The 20,100-nt window shown below is 33.2% G+C and overlaps 2 protein-coding genes across 5 annotated transcripts; both read right to left on the reverse strand.

The window, feature by feature from the left end:
• Positions 1-636: 636 nt before the first annotated feature.
• Positions 637-9,533, reverse strand: LOC140823272 (pre-mRNA-processing factor 39-1-like). 3 transcript variants are annotated; one of them, XM_073184526.1, is made up of 15 exons: positions 9,377-9,533; positions 8,537-8,652; positions 8,252-8,458; positions 6,882-6,985; positions 6,351-6,580; positions 5,712-5,879; positions 4,659-4,998; positions 4,027-4,170; positions 3,325-3,477; positions 3,125-3,241; positions 2,822-2,902; positions 2,505-2,654; positions 1,780-2,076; positions 1,328-1,429; positions 637-1,032 (listed from the first exon to the last, which is right to left on the reverse strand). In XM_073184526.1, exons 2-15 carry the CDS (start codon positions 8,631-8,633, stop codon positions 940-942), a joined length of 2,283 nt encoding a protein of 760 aa, XP_073040627.1. In that variant the 5' UTR covers positions 8,634-8,652; positions 9,377-9,533; the 3' UTR covers positions 637-939. The 3 variants fall into 3 exon arrangements, with proteins under 3 accessions (XP_073040627.1, XP_073040626.1, XP_073040628.1); XM_073184525.1 differs by having other exon boundaries at positions 8,252-8,652; XM_073184527.1 differs by lacking the exon at positions 9,377-9,533 and having other exon boundaries at positions 8,544-8,652.
• Positions 9,534-15,292: 5,759 nt separating this feature from the next.
• LOC140823273 (plasmodesmata-located protein 2-like) lies at positions 15,293-18,000 on the reverse strand. Of its 2 annotated transcripts, none has more exons than XM_073184529.1 (3): positions 17,040-18,000; positions 16,299-16,431; positions 15,293-16,040 (listed from the first exon to the last, which is right to left on the reverse strand). In XM_073184529.1, the coding sequence occupies exons 1-2, from the start codon at positions 17,818-17,820 to the stop codon at positions 16,301-16,303; spliced, it is 912 nt and encodes a 303-aa protein (XP_073040630.1). In that variant the 5' UTR covers positions 17,821-18,000; the 3' UTR covers positions 15,293-16,040; positions 16,299-16,300. The 2 variants fall into 2 exon arrangements, with proteins under 2 accessions (XP_073040630.1, XP_073040629.1); XM_073184528.1 differs by having other exon boundaries at positions 15,301-16,040; positions 16,299-16,437; positions 17,040-17,990.
• Positions 18,001-20,100: the final 2,100 nt, after the last annotated feature.

The following is a 20,100-nucleotide window of genomic DNA, read 5'->3' on the forward strand; positions in this document are numbered from 1 at the left end:
GCTACTTTATGTAATTTATATAATTTTCTGTAAAGTAAAAAAGTACTTATTAATGTAAATTAAATTGGTCGGATTCATTATTATATACATAAACGAATTATATAAATCAAATAATTACATTGGTAAAATAATAAATTTGTGAAAAGACTTTAGTAGAATAAATAAATTCTTCAAAGAAAGAAAATAGAGAACATTCCTAATACATGTCTAGAGTAAAACTCGCAGTAAAGGAATCAGAAAAATATTTTATTGTATAGGAGAAATCCACGTCGAATTACGACTCTATAGTGTATACAAATTAGAATTTTAAAATTTACAATTGTTTAATATTTTAAATTAATCTATCTGAATTAATATCAAATTAATACAAAATTTACATATAATTTTTTTAAAAAAATTATTAACAATAACAACATTTCTCGACAATCAAACCAATAAAAATTATTGCATTTTAAATACTAAACAAATTTTTTTCACACAATTTTTTCTTAATTTTTTTAGCAAACAAAAACTATAAAAAGTTAGGCACATTAGTGAAAAAAACATTTAAATTTTGAAAGAAACTAACAATAGATGCTTGAAGTTGAATATCATACTTTAGACGTCTAATTCTTTTTTCTTTTGTTGTAAAAGCATTAAAAACATTTCTTTTTCATTAAAAAAAACATTTTTCTTACAAAAGCTACTCCATCACAATGTACTCAACCGGAAAGTCTGAAACTGATGCATATAAATTGAAATCCCCAGCTATCTCCCCCGTCGGGCTATCCTGGGCCTAACTCCTAATCCTAAATATATAAGTAACCGAAGGGACGCAACAAGAAATAAATACTGATGAACAATGGGATAGTCAACATGTAAACGGGTTGCCACGCTAGCTACCCTTCCTGAAAATGACAGTCGACTTCAAGATTGGAAACAGGGATGAACTTTGTTTCTTCAGTAGTAACCGCTGTAATATGTGGCCGGTGGAACAGCTGCGGACTGCTGCGCTGGAGTCATAGTTGCAGCTGTTGCTGGCTGTGCATATGTCTGTTGGGGGAAAATGGAAATCAAGTAAAGTTAATAATCACACTTTCTGTTGACAGGACAGGAAGCAAACTTTACTCGGGCTAAAGCTATAAACATGAGTTTTGTATTTCTGCTGCTTCTGTGAGTCGGAAAATCTCTGAATCCAAACAAAATAGACAAATGCCATCTAGAACATGGGAGTTACTGGTTTCGGGGCCTATGGGTTGCCCAGAAGTGAAATTTAGCCAGACAACTTGAGAAAAACGTGAATGGTGGAAAAGAAGTTGGTTAGATAGATATTTAACTTTTGAGTTACCTGAGGGTAAGTTGAAGGATACGTTCCATAGGCTGCAGTTTGGGGCACAGATATAGGTATCTGTGGGTGTGGATAGCTTGTTCCATAACTACCATACATAGCCTATAAAGACCAAAATACACAATATGATTTTCCTCCAATGTGATGACGAAAATAATATTGGTGAGTGAGATTGTACTGAGTAATCAGTTTTAAATCCTGGAATGTGGAAGAATTGCCTGTTTTCCTCAAACCACACAACAGATATTAATGTTCTTGTTCGAACTTACATTTCAAGACATAAACTTCATAGTCAAACAATAATCTAATTTCCCATCTGTCACGCTTTAGGCAGACATCATAAGATTGATTTGATATGAAAACAATCTCAACTGCATAACAATAACTCCAATTGTTTTCATCAAATGGTCAAGTAGCACTAAAAGCCAGCTCTATAAAATTAGTGCAAGTACCTGTTGCGCATAGCCAGGGGTCCACTGTTGAGCTTGAGCTTGTGAGGCTTGGGGCCAAGTTTGAGCTTGTAAACCATAACCAACCCCCCACTGATTTTGTGCGCTGGGGTATTCACTCATTACAGAAGGGACAGAGTGTGAAGTAACTGTTTTTGCAAATTTTGATTTGTCTGAAACTAAATAATCCTCTGAGTGGCGTTTCTTTGACTCTGTAGCGCTCTTGTGAGGTAAGAACAGCTTAGCATGCCGATCACTGGCCCTCTTTATAGACAGTGCATCTCCAAAAAGATCCAAGAACTAAAAAAACAAAGTGGTCCCATTAAAAGTCTAACCACTCGTCCGCCAAATTAATGAGAACAAAACTCCATAGAAATAAACCGCATCAATATTTTCAAAATAAAAATATATACATGAGAAGTCCATGTAAAACTCATATACATGAGAAGTCCATGTAAAACTCAAAAGCTAGAGGTTCACACGACATACTGCATAACACTCATAAGTTGAAGCACGGGTGAAAAGAGATATCTTGGAACACTTAACAGCAAATCTATCACTAAGCTCTTGCATTGACCAACGTATAAGAGCAAAAATACTTAAACAAAGGCCAAGACAACCACCATAGAAATAATTTAGAAACAGTGTAGACAAAGGTGTCAACATGACAGGTTCTGCCGTAAGCTCTAAGCACTTGTAGGCAAGTAAATGTAAAAGATATAAACTACCTCCAAAAAAATGCTTGATATCTCCTCTCTTTCTGCAACACTTGCAACAACTAGGTTTCCGATATTCGGAACTATGAATTTTTCAACCAAAGAATCCAAGTAATCGATCCGCTTCAGAAGAGGCTGAATTGATTCTAAGTGGATCATTGCCTGAAATCATAGAAATTGCAGGATTAAATAAACTTCAAAAAGAAAATGCCCATAAAAAACCAACAAACACATGTTTTACATTTTCCAGCTCTTCCGTTTCTATTGTTTCATTTTGAAAGAGAAGAGAGAGGAAGATAGATTGGTGCAGATAGAAAGAGAGAGGAAACCTCCAAATATGGTTTTGATAACTGCTCGTTCTCCACCCCTCTTTCGAGAATCTCCCTCGCCTTATCCACATTGCCAGAAACCTATATTTTAAATATGTGAGATGTCATGGTCAAAAAATAGCACATGCTTCATCTGTATTAGATCACAAAACATTTTAGCAATTAGTGAGGCTTCCTCCAGGAGATAAACAAGTAACACTTAGTCAAGCAGCAAGTTACGTTCACCGTTTCCAGAAATCGGTTCCTTCAACTAGCAGTAACAGAGGTTAGCAGCAAAATAATTTTTTTAAACATAAAACATACCAAGAATAGAAAACGTGAGTACTGAGCAAACAACAAAGGCAGAGTATGTGAATTTTCCTTTCCTTTCTCGATTGCAATGGCCTGCTCATATATAGAATAAGCTGTTTCCAGATTTCCCTGGAAATATTAAAAATGACAAGAACATTTCAATCAATCCTCTCCATATCCAAATCTTAAATAGCTTAATCAAGCAATCTTACAAGTCGGTGTTCCATGTTGGCATGCTTCATTATTGCTTCTAGAAGTCCAGGCGAAATTCCAGTGTGCACCAGCTGATAAGCAGCTTCGGCTCTAGAAATGTCACCATGAGACTCCCTGAATCTAGCCTCAAAAAGGTGGATCTCTGGTTGCCTCTGTTCAGAGATACAATAATAAAGCACAGCAAATAAATTTATATTCCCCTGCCTAAAATTTAATCCCCATCAAAATTCAAAGCAAATATAAATCGATTAATAACCATCTTCAGATTCACAAGCACAAAAACGGACGGAAAACTTGTCGATGTATCTTGTTAGGAAGTTTTAAAATGCAAAAAACTATCTTATTCACTAATTGTACAGGATGCATTTCCATTCTTCCTTTTTACGATTTCAAACATGCCAATTTCTTAATATATTTTAGTCCTAAATAAGTAATAAATAGCGTAAGAATTTAAAAAAAATCGATCAAAAATCATTCTGATCGTCAGTTATATTCCTCGAAAAATAAGGTGGCGCATACAAAATACATATGTATGGCTGAATAATATAAGAAAGGAATGGAGAGCATACGAGGCAAATTCATACAAAATATAATCATAAAAATGTAGGTTATAAAGATTTCAGTCGCTGAGCTGTTGGATATACCATGATTGATTAGAAATAGCTGGAGAGCATAGTTCCAAGTAAAAGAGGAATTCATACCTTAACAAACACTTGGGTAGCACGAGCAAGTGCATTATCGGCAAGCTCCATGTTGCCCCTAGCTTCCATGCATAAAACGTATCTTATCCAGTACTCAGGATATAAGGCACATGCAATCAAACATCTTTCATAAAGCTTGAAAACCTGGCAGGTCGTTAGAGTGACATATTACCGTATTTAAATTCGAATGATGAATTTTTAAGAAACAATAGAAAAATTACAAAGGAGAAATGCACAAGGAATACTCCGTTGGTGGAATAGGAGGCCCCTCAAATATGACAGGAGGGACCCTCCTTGACTGACAGATAGATGGTTAGGAAGATAAATAGACCTGCATTCATAACATTGGAACTTTAAAACAAATATTGAGTTGGACAACACATCATGAACCCAGAATTTTGACTCACGAATGAGAGTTTGAAGTACTTAGCCTTATAGAAAGCAAATGGAAGTCCCATGCTTAAGTCCAAGTTCAATACCCCGTTTTAAATGATGCTTCTCCAACGGTTAGCCAATAAAGCATATGGGGCGGCACATATTACTTAACTGTAAGTCAATGCATAACAAGGACAACTAAAGCTACATGCAAAGATTAAATAAAAAATGTCCAATACAAACACAAACACGGATACCTTATTGAAGTCATCTTCGACTTCAATAAAATCAAGATAGGCGTGCCAATTTTCAAGCTCTGCTGTGTTAAGGGGCCGCACATGGAAATAAGGCCTCCTAATAGAAGTTTCAAAATTAATGATCTTTGCATCGAACTCTTTAGCTTTCTTATATATCTCTTCTCTAATGGCAAAATACTTCTCCAACTCCTCGGCATCTTTTAAGCTGGCACTAACAGGGTTATAAGACTGTTCGATAGCACTAGAAGGGTCCTCTCCGTTTACTTGACCAAAAGCTGCTGTGGATTCCTCAGCTGTTCGCAACTCCAATAGAGGTCGACTTGCCACCAATTCTTTAAACCTGGACAGCAGGCATAACGGTTAAAATCACCAATCATGAGAATTTCATTCAATCTGTAACTCTAATGACGAAGAAATCATATATATACCAATACAAATAACCACAGAATACAATGCAACACGAAATCACATGCTTCACACTAACCAGATGCTTTAGACAAACGAACAAGAAAGGGACAAAATGAAGGAACGTGATTAAGAATATGATCTTATTAACAATTGTAAGTTGGCTATCTCTCGATTTTAAACCTCAGCAAACCTCAAAATACCTACAGGGTGCCGTCATGGAGTGATACTCAAATCAAATTCAAACTTCCAAAGACACGCAAAGAAATTATCCGGTCCATGGTCTGTCAGTCAATAATATAACACTAGTACCAACGGAATATCCAATATTAAGCGACAGGGTCATAGATAATATTCACAACTGGACCTTCCTTACTAGCAGTGCATATAAAGGGTCGGCATGAAACCATCAAAGCAAATAAACAGACTAGATCAAGGGACCTGATGGTAAACAAAACATCTCAAGCCACACCAAATAAGAAACTCACTACTTCTATCCCAGTGTTGTGGACAAGAAATCAGGCAGGCACACATCAGCGTGAACATGTTGATTTGTCACAAGGAAAATTAACATGAGATTTCACTCTTTAAGAATAATGTCAGTTATATCCTATCGATAATAACGAATAGGACAGGTAAAAAAATTACCCTTCGAGGTAGCGATCCATTTGCTGATTTGGTATTTCCAGAACCCGTGTATAAATATTGGCAACACGAGCCCAATCTTGTTGTGAAATTTCATACTCAATATATTTGTCCCAAAGTGGAAAGCACAAGTAATCAGTTCCGACATATTCTAATGCTCTGTCAAATAGCCTGAAACACCACAAGAGGAAAAGAAAATTGGATCATTTAATACAGATACAGGTAATCCAAACTTATTACCCAAAAGTAAAAAAGAGAATGGTGTTAATTCAAACCAAAAAAAAAATCAAAAAACAGTGCACTTTGAGAGAATTTTACTCAAAAGAATTTGCCATTACTTTCCCGAAAGGAGTTGTACCATTTCCAGAAGTGGTAAAGTTCCGTACAGCATAGACATATCGATAATTATAGCCTTGGGAAAATTAGCGTGTGCAACAATTTTTATAGTTGCAAAATATATAAATAAGCCACCAAAACAAGAATCATGGGACGTTTAATAGGAGTACATTGCCTACAAACCTTAACACGAAATACTTCGGTAAATGCTGACGCGGACAAATGAAGTGGGTTAGCCATAAAAGCATTTCAACAGCATTCAAGGATGACCAAACTGAAATAAAATGAATAAAATAAATAAAAGACCTTCTGATGGTATCAGGATCTCCACAAGAGGAAATGGTAAATACACAATAATGCAACCACATGTCAACAGAATAGGCAACTCCTTGAACAGCTCGCTCATAAACCTCTGTGACTTTGTCCACTGAGTTGAGGCGTGCCAAATGATCAGCATATTTCTTCCAGTAACCGTAACATAAAGGAAATTCAGCTAAAAATGCATCATAAACTTTTTGAATTTTATTTATGTCACCCTGCAAAAAACATGAGTTTCAATGAATGACCATGAAAGTAAAATAATGCATCATTAGAAGTTTAGAACATCATTAGCAACATAACAAAGAAGAAATGATATGAAAGTCAATTAATATGCTTTAGTAGTTTGAGAACATCATGTTATAACTCTAATTGGTAGGGAATTGAAAACCATTTTCAACCAATAGGGTCGCAATAAGAATATAATACCCACTCCCACACAAAGCACAGATGTTGACAAATCGGGAAAAAAGAAAGAAAGAAACAAGGACCCACAAAGCTTTGATCCATCAGGCATACCTCAGACACTCTCTCTGTTTCCTCAACTAGAGAAGTCCATGCATTAAAATCCATGGAATTAGTAGTCACTATGCTCCATAATCTGTCTTCTTCTTCACTCCGTTCTGCCATTAAATTTTAATCAAATGAATAAGCCCTTCATAATGGGGAAAGTGTCAGATATCTTCAACATAAATTCTATTCTTGGACAGCATTGTGAGGAAACAAATAGTAGATTTGTATGAAAAATTAACCAAAAGATAGTAAAATAGTAAAAGCAGATGTTTCATATGCATGAATACTAATATCCCTTTCCCATTTCCATTATCATGTGAAAACAATTATCAACGACCAACTACATTTTCATTTCTGTGAGCTCATGATTATGTTTTGATTGATGCGGTGATGCCTGAATTTTTTCATTTGCGTTACTATGATCTATGTTATAAAATGATCGCATAGTGTTAGTAGACAACGGTCCTCAAGGTATCCACTCTTAAGCCATACACCTTCAGCTATACCAATTGAGAAGGTTTGAAGCACAAGGATACTTCTTTAGATGCATGCTTAGGATAATAAGGTAATCCATAATCATTGTCCAGTGTCAAAGGAAACAATTAGCAACTATCAATTGTCATTTATATTTTACACGAAAGTACTAGTAACGCTGCATTAAGATACCAAGTGCTTTTCTTATTTGTTTGAGCTTTTCTGATGGAGGTCAATAAAATGAACAATTTATTCATTCAAAAGAAGCACGTTGCCATAATAGATATTGTCGAAACAACTTGTCCCCAGAGCTCACGCTCTTCGAGTCCTTGGAAGGCACTACAACCAATTGCCACATATGTTCGAACAATGAGACTAATATATGCATAAAATTCATATCCAAGACACATTCATGCAAATTGGTCGGATACTAGGCAACAAAATCCCCTAGAGACCAATTCGTGGTCGGATATACTAGGCAACAAAAGCCACTAGGGACCAATTTAGAAATATATTGGGTTTTTTGTGCACCGAGAGTTTCAACCTGTGATCCGCTAGCTCTAACGCCATGTTGAAACTGAGTCCCAAACGCCTAAGATTGAAAGGTGCAGCAATCAATAATTTTTTCTCCACGTATATTAAATAGAAAGCTCCATTTCAAGTTGCCATTGTATAAAATGTGGATACAGCATCGCCATCATTTTATGGTTAAGACCTATGCCTTTTTTGTTACTATAAACATGTCCAAGACGAAAAGTACCAAAAAGACTGGGAAAACCACATTGAATGATTTTTCAAATGTGTATTAAAATGAAAATCCAGGGCATGAGTAAATTAAGTGTTTAAAACTGACACATATATGCCTAGGCAGGAAATGTATTTGGTACATCAAGAGTAAATACCAGAACGATCCATGGGATAATGTTGCGCGGCAGATGCTACATAGACTTCTGAATCACTCCCATTTTCAGTAACAGCTGTTGCTATTTCCCTTGCCTTGCTGACATTATTACCATTACCAGAAACCTGGGTTGAATCCGTGGAAGCATTCACATATGTAGGGTTTGAATTTCCAAGATCTATGCTGGATCCATGTGCCACTGAAACGCCTGCAATCGTAAAGCTAGATGAAGCAACCAAACCTGCTGTATCAGATTCAATAGCATTAGCCTGAACTACAGATGCACCAGTCACCAGAGCTGCATTTTTTGCATTATCGTGATCTACCGAAGAATAACCAGGAATAGTGGTTGTTTGTGCCAACATAGACTCGCTATCTTCCATGATAAGAATGGTGGTGTGCCTGGCATATTCAAGCAATTTCGAAAGGAGAAATTAGTTACTTTTGGGCATTACTTCTAACTCTGCATTGACGTGCAATATATACGTCTTAAAGAACAAGTAGTTACGGGGAAGGAGGCAAGATCAGTTCATTGCTTTTAAATTGCCAAAGGTCAAAAATCTAACTTATAAAACTATACCATGGGCCTGGCTTTGATTATGAAAAATACTTGCAAACATGCACAAAATTCAGAATCCGATTGTTACACAGGGCATATAAATCCAAGCGGTGTTTGAAAACTACACAAGACACATTACCTTTTCCCTAAAGAGAAGTATTTCCCTAGTTATGGAAATATCATTTTGCAGCATCCAACGAAAAACCAACACTGCCCGAGTTTACTAAGCGAAGCTAAAAACACACATAGGCTTTGGAGTCATTTTGTGTCAAAAAACAGTATCTGTAAACATGGCAACCTTATTGACAGGACTTTCGAATGCAACAAACTATCACAAATAAGAAAATTAGTGTTTCGTCATAAAACCCTAGACCACATGACTGCCACACAAACAATAAATAAAGAAAACATGGCACAGAAACCGGCAGAAATCTCAACGAAAACGGAGAGTAAATCGAATGGAATTTAGTGATTCATATCCGATGTTAACAGCAACCAACAACTAAAAAACCACCCATAAGTCATTGAAACAAATAACCCGTAAGACGTTGCGAAAGTTTACTACACCTGGAAATCAAAATGAAGACGGTTGAAGAAATTTGGATGATTTTGGTGCCTAGGCAGATTGGGGAAGGGGATAGAAAGGAAAATTAGGGCACAAGTTTTTAATTGAATTCTAACGTTAGCGCGAAGTACATACCCCTCTCGTTGGGTTGTCTGGATATAGCCGCGTGTGAATCCGGTCCGTCTATTTTTTTACGATTATAATATATGATCATGATTTTGTCTCGTTTGAATGAACTCGTTAAAAAGTTAATAATGAAACCTCCTAAAAAAATTAATAAAATTGTTAAAAATAAAATTTACGGAAAAAAATATTTTAATAAAAAAATTTACAGTAAAAAGTAAAAATCTCAAACTCACAAAATTTATTAAATTACACACTTTCATAAAATTGTATATACTCAATTGTGCTTTTATTCACAAATTGAGAGATATATTTATAGAATTTATTTGAAGATAATCCAAAAATAAATATAACATTACATATATCATTCACACTAATTTTCCATATTTATAACTCTTATTTTCAACATTCAATCTCTTATTTTCAACAGTCCCTCTTGTGATGATGATACAATGATTGTCTCAATTGCGTGTTTTTATATTATATTGTTAAAAACCTTACTAGAAAAACTCATTGTGATAAAAACCATAATAAGGGAAAAATAATGCAGTCACGTAAACTCTCCCTCATGTTAACACGAATAATTCTTCACAAATTTCGTAGATTGTGCATCTCAATATTATATATATGTTTTTCTGAATATTGTCATATGAAATGTTTTTTGAAGATATCTGATGAGTTTTCACTTGACTAAATTTGACGAATATCAATCTCTTTGTTCTTTTCAAGCTCTTGGGTGAATGTGAAGAACTTATCAGAAAGCTTTTTATGTATCCTTCTTTCATTTGAGTAACAAATGCATCATTATCTTCATATAGTGTCACAAAGGCTTATTGTCGAATGATAATCCGCATGAGATTTGGATATGTTCATTCATTGATTTTAGCCACACAAATTCACGACTTGATTCATGTAGTGTAATAATCTCGGTGCGATTTGATGAAATTGTTACGAGTATTTGTTTCTGTGAACGCCAAAAAATTACAGTGCATCCACGGGTAAATACATATCCGGTTTGGGAACATGCCTTATGTGGATAAGATAAGTACCCAGCATAATCATAACCAATTATACTTTGATTGGTATATTTTAAATACAAAAGTCACGAATCTGTCATTCCTCGTAGATAACGGAATATATGTTTAATTATGTTCCAGTGTATCTTTGTTGGATATGAGCTAAATCTTGCCAATAAATTTCCAGCAAAAGATATATCAAGTCTTGTACAATTTGCAATATACACAATTAAATATGGTACTTCTGGACCAAGAATAACTTCATCATCTTCACATGGACTAAATTGATAATTTTTTATGTTTAATGATCTAACAACCATTGAAATACTTAAAAGGATTGATTTATTCATATTAAAACATTGAAGAACATTTTCTGTATAATATTGACTAGTGAACAAATATTCAACATTCTTTTTGTTCAATTTGCAAACCCAAACAATATTTTGTTTTTCCAAGGTCCTTCATTTCAAATTCTTCGTTCAAATACGACACAACTTCTTGGATTTTCTTAGTTGTTCTAATGATGTTTAAATCATCAACATATACAACAATAATTACTCATCCGGATGTTGTTTTCTTAATGAAAACGCAATGGCATATTGAATTGTTTACATATCTCTTTTTCATTAAGTGTTCACTGAGCCGATTATATAACATTCGACCGGATTGTTTTAACCCATATAATGATATTTGCAATTTCATAGAATAACATTCTCTGGGTTTTGAACTTTGTGCTCGAGACATCTTAAATCCTTCGGGGATTTTCATATATATTACTATCGAGTGATCCGTATAAGTAAGTTGTGACAATATCCAAAAAACGCATTTATAAATTTTCAGATACCGTCTTAATTACATTTATAACAGGAGAATACGTTTCTTCATAATCAATTACATGCTTTTGAGACAAACATTGTGCAACAAGTCGAGCTTTATATATTACTATTTCATTTTTTCTCATTTCACTTTCGAATAAATATTCATTTGTACCCAACAGGTTTTACACCTTCAGGTGCAAGGACTATATGCCCAAAAACGTAAGTTTATTCAGTGAATCCAATTCAGCTTGAATGACATCTTTCTATTTTATCTAATGCTGTCGATTTTTAAATTCACCAAAAGATTTTGGTTCATTGTCATTTACAATGTCAAATGCCACATTGTAAGAAAATATCTCATCAATTTCTTTTATATCTTTTTGTTTCCATATTTTTCCAGTATTAATATAATCGATAAAGATTTCGCGATTCTCATCAGTTTGTGATTTTAACAGAACATTTTCATCAGCATGTATATCTGCCGGAGTATCATTCTATATTATGTGATATCACTCAAGCGGTCACTGTGTTCAGTGAAATTGGTCTCTTCTTCTTTTCTCTTTATCGATTCTTTATAGAGCTTATAAAAGTGCTCGGGGGTTCGACAAATACGAGATAAATGTCGTGAAGTGCTGCATCTAAAACAAGAACTTTCAAATCATTTTGATTGATTTTCATTAATACTCGTGTTCTAATGATGTCTTTTCAGTGGGTGGTTCGTGACGCCCCTTTGAGATGAGTTATAGAAGTAACTATCTCGACTGTTTTCAAACCACGGCCGCAACCACGACCTCGACCACGACTAGAACCACTTTCACGTCCACGACCTCGATTTCGACCTTGCCCAAAATCTTGTCTTTGACTTTGATTTTGGTTTTCAGGTTTAAATTCATTTTTACTTACAACATTTACTTCTGGAAATATTGTTGATCCAGTGGGTTTGGATGGATGATTTCTCATTAGCAGCTCGTTGTTTTTTTCTGCCACAAGAAGACATGCGATAAGTTCATAATATCTTGTAAATACATGCACTCGATTGTTGCTGTAAAGTTATATTTGATACGTGAAAAGTGGAAAATATTTTCTCAAGCATTTCCGATTCTGTAACCTCATGTCCACAAAATTTTAATTGCGAGATTATTCGATACATCTTTGAATTGTAATCACTGACTTTCTTAAAATCTTATAATATTAACATATTTCATTCATCACAGGAGGTCGGAACTATAACATCCTTATATGTTCAAATCTTTTTTTCAATCCTTTCCATAAATTCGTGTGATATTTTTCAATGAGATATTCACATTTTAATCGTTCATCAAGATGTTGACGCAAAAAATATTATAGCTTTTGTTTTTTCTTGTGATGATGATATGTCATTTTTTTTAATAGTCTAACTTAGACCTAATGACTCAAGATGCATTTCTACATCGAGAGTCCATGACATATAATATTTTCCCGTAATATCGAGCGCAACAAATTCGAGCTTTGCCAAATTTGACATTGTGGTACTAGAAAAATAGCAGTGCATTTTATTATTTAAGTTCTAAACTATTAAAATGACAATAAAAGTAAATGATAAATTATTAGTATAAGCATTCTTAAAAATAAAGAAAAAAACACGATGCGAATATTTTTCGATAAATACAAGACTAGTGAGTATAATAACCAAAATAATTATATAAAATAACCTTGAAAGAACCATCGTTTTCTTCTTCGAAAATTTTGATTAAAATTTTTAGGGGAGAAGTGTAAGTTTGGAATTATAGAATATGTTTATAAAATCATATTTATAGGGTAAAAATTAGTCGTCTATGACCGTTATAAAATCTTAAAAAATAAATGTATGTATATGTAACTTTTCTGGTAATAATATGATATATATAATGTTAATCATGTTTAAATAATTATGTATATCACATCACATGATTAATGAGGTGTCGGAGACTCTTTTTATATGATATTGCGACATTATACAAATATATATAGTTAATATATAGCACAATAAAAATATATAAACAGTTCACATCACGTTATTATAATGATGTGTCATAGACTCTTTATATATAATAACATGATATTATATATTAAATATATACATAAAAAAATAAATAAACATTAAAATAAATATTATTACTTTTGGATATTGTTGTCTTTTTCTTGTGTTATGGAGCCTGGAAAATTATATAAAACCGAACCTTCGAGTATCGTGCTGATAACGTGTTAAAAGTAAAAATTTACGGTAAAAAGTAAAAATCTCAAACAAAATATATTAAACTACACACTTTTATAAAATTTTCTTCAATCAATTATGGTTTTTTTTACAAATTGGGACACCTATTTACAGAATTTCTTTGACAATAATCCAAAAATAAATACATTATTACATAAATCAGCATACACTAATTTTCAATAATTACAACTCTTATTTTCAACAAAAAACAAAACTTATAAACCATATTATGATAAGTTTAGAACTTTTGGTTGCTTCAAATTCTTTGCGAATCTCATGTCAGATAGTCTCACGAATTTATATTTAATGGAAAGAGTCTTGTTAGATATCAATATCACAAAATTAAATCATGAGATAATCTGGATGAATTTTTGCTATGCTTCAATAATACCTGAAATCTATATTTACAAAATTTGCTTTCGTCAATTAATGAGGTGACATGTACACAATGAGTATTTTACACAAAGTAATGATGACCATTAAGTTCATTGATTAATTTTCACATTAAAAATGATTATGTTAATATAATTTTTCTGAAATTTTCGAACTTTACCGGTTTAAATCATAATAGATGTGAACCATACCTATTGTTTGTTGTAGGGTAGGGAGTTTGTCTAAATTTAAAGTTTTGGATTAGTTTTAAAAGTAACCAAATCGAAAAAAATTGATTTGTATTAATTTTTCGATAAAATCAATCAAAGCAAATCGATCCAAACCAATTATATCAATACAAAATATTCTTCTACAATTTATTGCGATTTTTATTGAATATAAAAATATTTTATTAGCCAATGATTTGTAGCTTATTTGACATCAAAGTCTCAAATTTGATACAAGACCTTAAGTTTGAGACACTGTCGTAACAATCTTCTCCCCTAACTAAAAACAAAAGAAAATATTTTATTTTATTTTTAGTTTGTATCCTATTATCAGTTAGTTTTGTAAACCGTTCAATTACGTTAAAAAAATTATTTATTACAAATTTTAGTTTAAGTAAACATGATCACAACCCTAAAAATCTATGGCTTTTATGATTTACTAAATTTCTTAACTTGCATCAGAATTATTTTTATTTTTATTTTACTAATAATTATTTTAAAAGTATGTCTCTTGTCTGTCAGACGGGTCAACCCTAACAATATTCACAATAAAAAGTAATATATTTTTATGGATGATCCAAATAAGAGATCTATCTCACAAAATATGACCGTGAGACCGTCTCACACAAGTTTTTGTCTTATTTTAATAAACGATCAAATAAAATATCCAATCAACTTTTATCGGATCTCAATTGGTACTTTTTTAGACTAATATCTTATGCACTAATTCACTATTAAACTCGATAAACTTGAAATCAATCATCCAAACAAAACTGGACTGAAATTTAATTTAGTTTGGTTATAAATAATTGATAGTTTAATTTCAATTTTGTAAAATCAAAAAAATATAATTTGGTTAGAATTTTATTCGAACTCCCTGTTAGGCCCAAGTCCCAACCGAAAAATTGAGCTCGATTTTGGATTGTTAAAATCTAAAAAAAATTTACGCAAAATGTTCAGTTTGTATTCATCCGAGTACATAGTATTCAATATCATAAATCTTTCTGAATTCAGTTTTACCCAACCAAAGACATTTTAACTTTCAGTGTTGCAATGTGGAATGAAACTTTACAAAGGCACAATATATGAACCGTCGTCGCATCCCGAGCGCTCCTGCACATTGATGTCCTACAGCTAGTATTCATCTTCATTTTACGAAAATGTTTAACCTAAACTGCTAAAAAGGCTCGCGTAACATCTCAGCACACAGTTAAAACACGAGTATTAAACTGGTGCCCGACTATAACATTGGTAGAGAGAAAATGTTTCAAAAGTAACATTGAAGCTATCGATTCGATTACGAATGAGTTTTTGTATAGTAATGACAGATTGATCATCACTGCCCGGAAAATAACAAAGCTAAAAGGTCACAACCAATTGATCAATCAACTTATTGGACCCCATAACCATGGAAAAGCTAGGATTTACTTTCTGGGTTTTGTAACTACGTACATAAAGAGACAGCCATTACTTGCTTTTCATGGTGTAAAAGCGAACTCAGTCGACTTTGATATAAAGCAAGTGCACGATCATAATTCATTCATCTATCAATTGTTAGATCGTGGATATACACTCAAGTCACTAGCACAAATGAGTAATTTAACACTAATTTCACTATCATTCTTTGAAATAGCCACTTCTCAATTAACTTTTAACCCGAAAAGGAGATATATATAAAGGTTAAAAAAGAAGAATCAAGAACAAAACTTGGAGAGGAAGATATACTCTGAAGCTATATCACAAAGTGAAAAAGCAAATCTTCCCTCTTTACAAGCACCCAATGAAATGGAATCCATTTTTTACCCTGAATTTTCTAAAATCCCATCTCGTAATTTCTCGTGTTTCTGCCTTCTCATCAAGAACATTACCGACGTTTCCTGCCAAAAATGAGTACATTATACGTAAAAAAAAGTTAGCCCTGTTTCTCCAACAATCTCTTTTGGGATCAATAGTGTTCCATCAACATTTTTCGAGATACTCTTTCTCATTGATTCTCTAGTGTCTGATGTCAAAATGTTGGCTTGTGTGTGTCTATGTGGGTGAACTACTATAAACTTGATCAAGTTACATAAGATGACCGTAAAAAAGGTGTGAAATCCAAGAAAATAAGCTCAAGTTGCAACAATAACACTAACCTCTATCCACCATACTTGTATGTATGAGTCTTTTTCTTGAAAGCAGATTTTGCAAACAACAAACAAGCCATTACCAGCCCCACACCCACAAGTCCTCCAAGCACAATAGCAACTGTCTTCTGTGTATTCCTTCCTGTCCCTACATCCAAGTTCCAACCAAATTATGTTGTCATCACCAAAATAGAAACCCACGATATCACGAGTGAGAGTGACCTTATTTTATCACAACCCACCCGTTTCTTTAACCCGGCCCGGGGGTTTGGTGGACCCCAACATATATTTATAAGCCTACATTATTAAGAAATTAATGTTAAGCCGTCTACCTTGACCTTTTTTTTTTAGATGACCACCCTTTTCCTCTACTTCACATATTAGATTAGATTCATAAATACCATATTTTTCATCTTCTCTTCTAACATCCCATTCCTATTTCTTATAACTTCGTCTGAACTCAACTTTTTCTATTACGTTTTCTCAACACTTCACTTTTGTATATGCCAATTTGTATTTCAGAAAACCAAGATTCTCTCGCTTTGGCCACCAAATTGCATATAAAACGCCAGTCAAAATGCGACCGACGCATGCAATGTTCGAAAACTATAGAAAGAGACATCTGACCATCCCTTATGACATCTAGTACTATCCCTAAGATTAAATCTTGACTTGAATTTGAAACCAAGAAATGTATAGCGAAGACCAGAGATGAAGTATGGTGAAAACTTTACAAATATATTTTATAACCTGATGATGTAAGTGATGATTGGCCACTGTTCACCCCATTTGGATAATAAGTATAGCTAATATAGCATTCTTGAAGATATATTTGAGCTGAAATTGAGCTGCCACAGTCGGATTTAGCTCTATCCACGGCACTTTTCACACAGCTCACACAGTCTCCGCTGTTTAAATCGCCTTCACATTGACCCAGAACATACACAGACTGATACTGGCCAGCATAAAACCCAGTACTGTTCCCACTCGTCAAACCCTTCACTATTTCCCCTAAAGCTATGTCCAATCTATCCCCGAAACCGGATCCGCTGGCCCGGTTCGACCCACAAATCTTGTACAACAACTCAGTCTCACTCACTTGTCTGAACCCAGAAATTTCATACCTTAAATAACACCCATTCATCTGGACTCTCGCAGCAATAGCTTGACCACAAAGCTTTTCAGCCAAATCAGGGGCTTTTGCAACACAGCTGTTGCAGTCTCCATTTGAGAGGTCACCTCTGCATTGAAAGGCGCCATTAATGGCTGATAGGCCATCACCGGAACTGGTTTTGTAGAACTTTGTAGCTGAGGATTGGGATTTCAAAGTGTCAAACAGATTCTCCAGCGTTTGCCTGTAAACCCCATTAAAATCTTGGAATTTCTGGTCCGCGCAGCCTTTGAATACCAGGTTTGTGTTATCGGTGGAAGAGACGAAATTGAAGAATAGAGACAGTATGAGGAAGCAGAGGAGAGATGGACATGGACCCATTTCAAGATTTGAATAATTTTTTCCCACTAACCGAACCATAATTTACATATGGGACCAAATTTGAGATATTGTAATAATTTCTTGCGAATGTTCTTGGATTAATAATCTTTAGGCTGGGAACAGAGAAAAGACGTCTCGAAGCGCGTTGGGTGTGAGTGTCTGAAACTGTGTGTGGCTGTACACCTCTTTTAAGCACACCCTGCATGCTCTGCGAACTCAACAGTTGGCAGCATTTACAGATGGTACAAAATCATTGACTATTAGTCTCACAAAATGTTAGAAATTTCGGGAAAATTCAAATACACGGGGTTATTTTTTTTTAAAAAAAACATATTATAAAAGTTATTTTTCTAATTATGTAATTATTATGAGACAAAAATTTGTGTGAGACAATCTCACGGATCGTATTTTATGAGACGATCTCTTATTTGGATCATTCATCAAAAAATATTATTTTTTAAGCTGAGTATTACTTTTTATTGTTAATATCGGTAGGGTTGACTCGTCTCACATATAAAGATTCGTGAGACCGTCTCACATGAGACATATTCTTATTATGGATGACAAGGTTCGCTAGGATACCTACTAAAATTTTGAAAGACCTGAACTCACTCCGTTTATGTTACTTCATCCAAGTGATAGTGAAAATTTTGCTCTTATTCTTTTTTTTTTTTTTTTTTTTTTTTTTTTTTTTTTACTTTTTTGAGTTGAATGATGAATTTGTTACAATTGTGTATCAAACTAGATATATCGTTCCAAATATATGACATTGATACTAGATAGATTATAAGTCATCGACCAAATTTACTCTATTCAAATATCGCTTCAGATGGTTCACTGGATACTCCTCGAAGCCTATAATATTTATTTGTGACGCAAATAACAACTCTCAAAGTTTTCAATCACATCCACCTACAAATCAACCCGAAACAGAGAGAGACAAACACTATTCATAAATAATAGATAAAAAAGAATAAAATACAGACTTGATACCCCAAACTCATGCAATTATGGATTATTAACAACATAATAAAACATGCAAAATTGACACTTGTCAACCTCTTCATACTAACTTTTTGATCGCACTGAGCAAAATAAATTACAAAACAAAATAAAAACAACAAAAATTATTTCAATTGTGATTTCATGACTTTCACGCCTCAACGAATCTCTGACATACTTCTCATCAATCAAAGTGCAACATAAATTATCGGACACCCCTTGAAGTTTATACATTATATTTATGCATTGAACATGAATGTGTGCGAGTGCTGTGTTGTTTCCAGCATCATACATTTCAAGTAGATTCATTCTCAAAATTTGCAAGCAACTCAATTTACATGTTGGTATAAGTATTTTACTTTCACACACTTTTCTTCCCATTATTAACTAACCAACAATCACAAGCCATTAGGACTTCGTATGTGTAAATCATATCTCAAATAAGTGATACAAAAAAACATACAAGACGATCAACAAAAAGGAGTATATAATTCATGTACTAGCAGATTTTGCGTTCGTTATCCTTCAACTTCATACATTCCCCACTTTTAGCATAAGAATATGATTTCATTTTTTTATTTGGCTCTTCTTATTCTACACTTTTTTTTTTCAGTAAGAAATGCATTGTTAGTTTTTTCTTCACTGGTGTTCCTTTCCATCAATGGTTGTCATTGATAATCATCTGATAATTAAATACATCACCTTCTGCAATATTTTGATTGATTGATTGATTGTTTGAACTCAAATTTATGGTGAGGAAAAAAATATAGAAATAATTTGTGTGGTGATCAAAATAATTAAAGTTAATTATTCAATATTAAATTATAAATATTATATATATTTAATTTGATAAAAATTGTGGTTTAATTAATTTATGTAAATCAAGTAATTCAATTACATATGTTAAGTTGTGTATTCATCCTAAAATTTAAAGTTAATTTATGGTTTTGGTTACGGTTCAATACGATTTCAGTTTTCTTCTATTAATATGATATATGTTATTTTTTTTATATATGTTATTATTTAATAAAATAAAACTTATATTAAATACATTTCATAATTTAAATTTTATATTAATATAAAAGTATATAAAAGTTAAATGAACAATCGAGATATTTATGCAATATATTTAAAAAATCACATTTACATTTTAAAAAAAGTATTTGAGGGTAAAATTGGTACCAAAATATAATATTTATAAATAATAATAATGGACGCAAAATAAATAAAATAAGGAAAAAAAACAAAATATTCAGTGAGTCTCATGTAAGACCATATCACGGATCTTAATCTGTGAGACGGATCAACCATACCCAT

This window comes from Primulina eburnea, chromosome 2 (assembly GCF_022965805.1).
Source record: "Primulina eburnea isolate SZY01 chromosome 2, ASM2296580v1, whole genome shotgun sequence".
NCBI lineage: Eukaryota > Viridiplantae > Streptophyta > Magnoliopsida > Lamiales > Gesneriaceae > Primulina > Primulina eburnea.

What these genes read in the sequence shown, in the direction of transcription:
- LOC140823272 (XM_073184525.1), bottom strand. Translation starts at nt 8,633, where the DNA reads ATGGAAGATAGCGAGTCTATGTTGGCACAAACAACCACTATTCCTGGT. An exon ending in GATCCTGATACCATCAGAAG is followed by an intron (nt 5,880 to 6,350) that starts GTCTTTTATTTA and finishes GTGGTGTTTCAG; the next exon opens with GCTATTTGACAGAGCATTAG. An exon ending in TCGAAGATGACTTCAATAAG is followed by an intron (nt 4,171 to 4,658) that starts GTATCCGTGTTT and finishes ACGACCTGCCAG; the next exon opens with GTTTTCAAGCTTTATGAAAG.
- LOC140823273 (XM_073184528.1), bottom strand. Translation starts at nt 17,820, where the DNA reads ATGGTTCGGTTAGTGGGAAAAAATTATTCAAATCTTGAAATGGGTCCA. An exon ending in ATCATCACTTACATCATCAG is followed by an intron (nt 16,438 to 17,039) that starts GTTATAAAATAT and finishes ACTTGGATGTAG; the next exon opens with GGACAGGAAGGAATACACAG.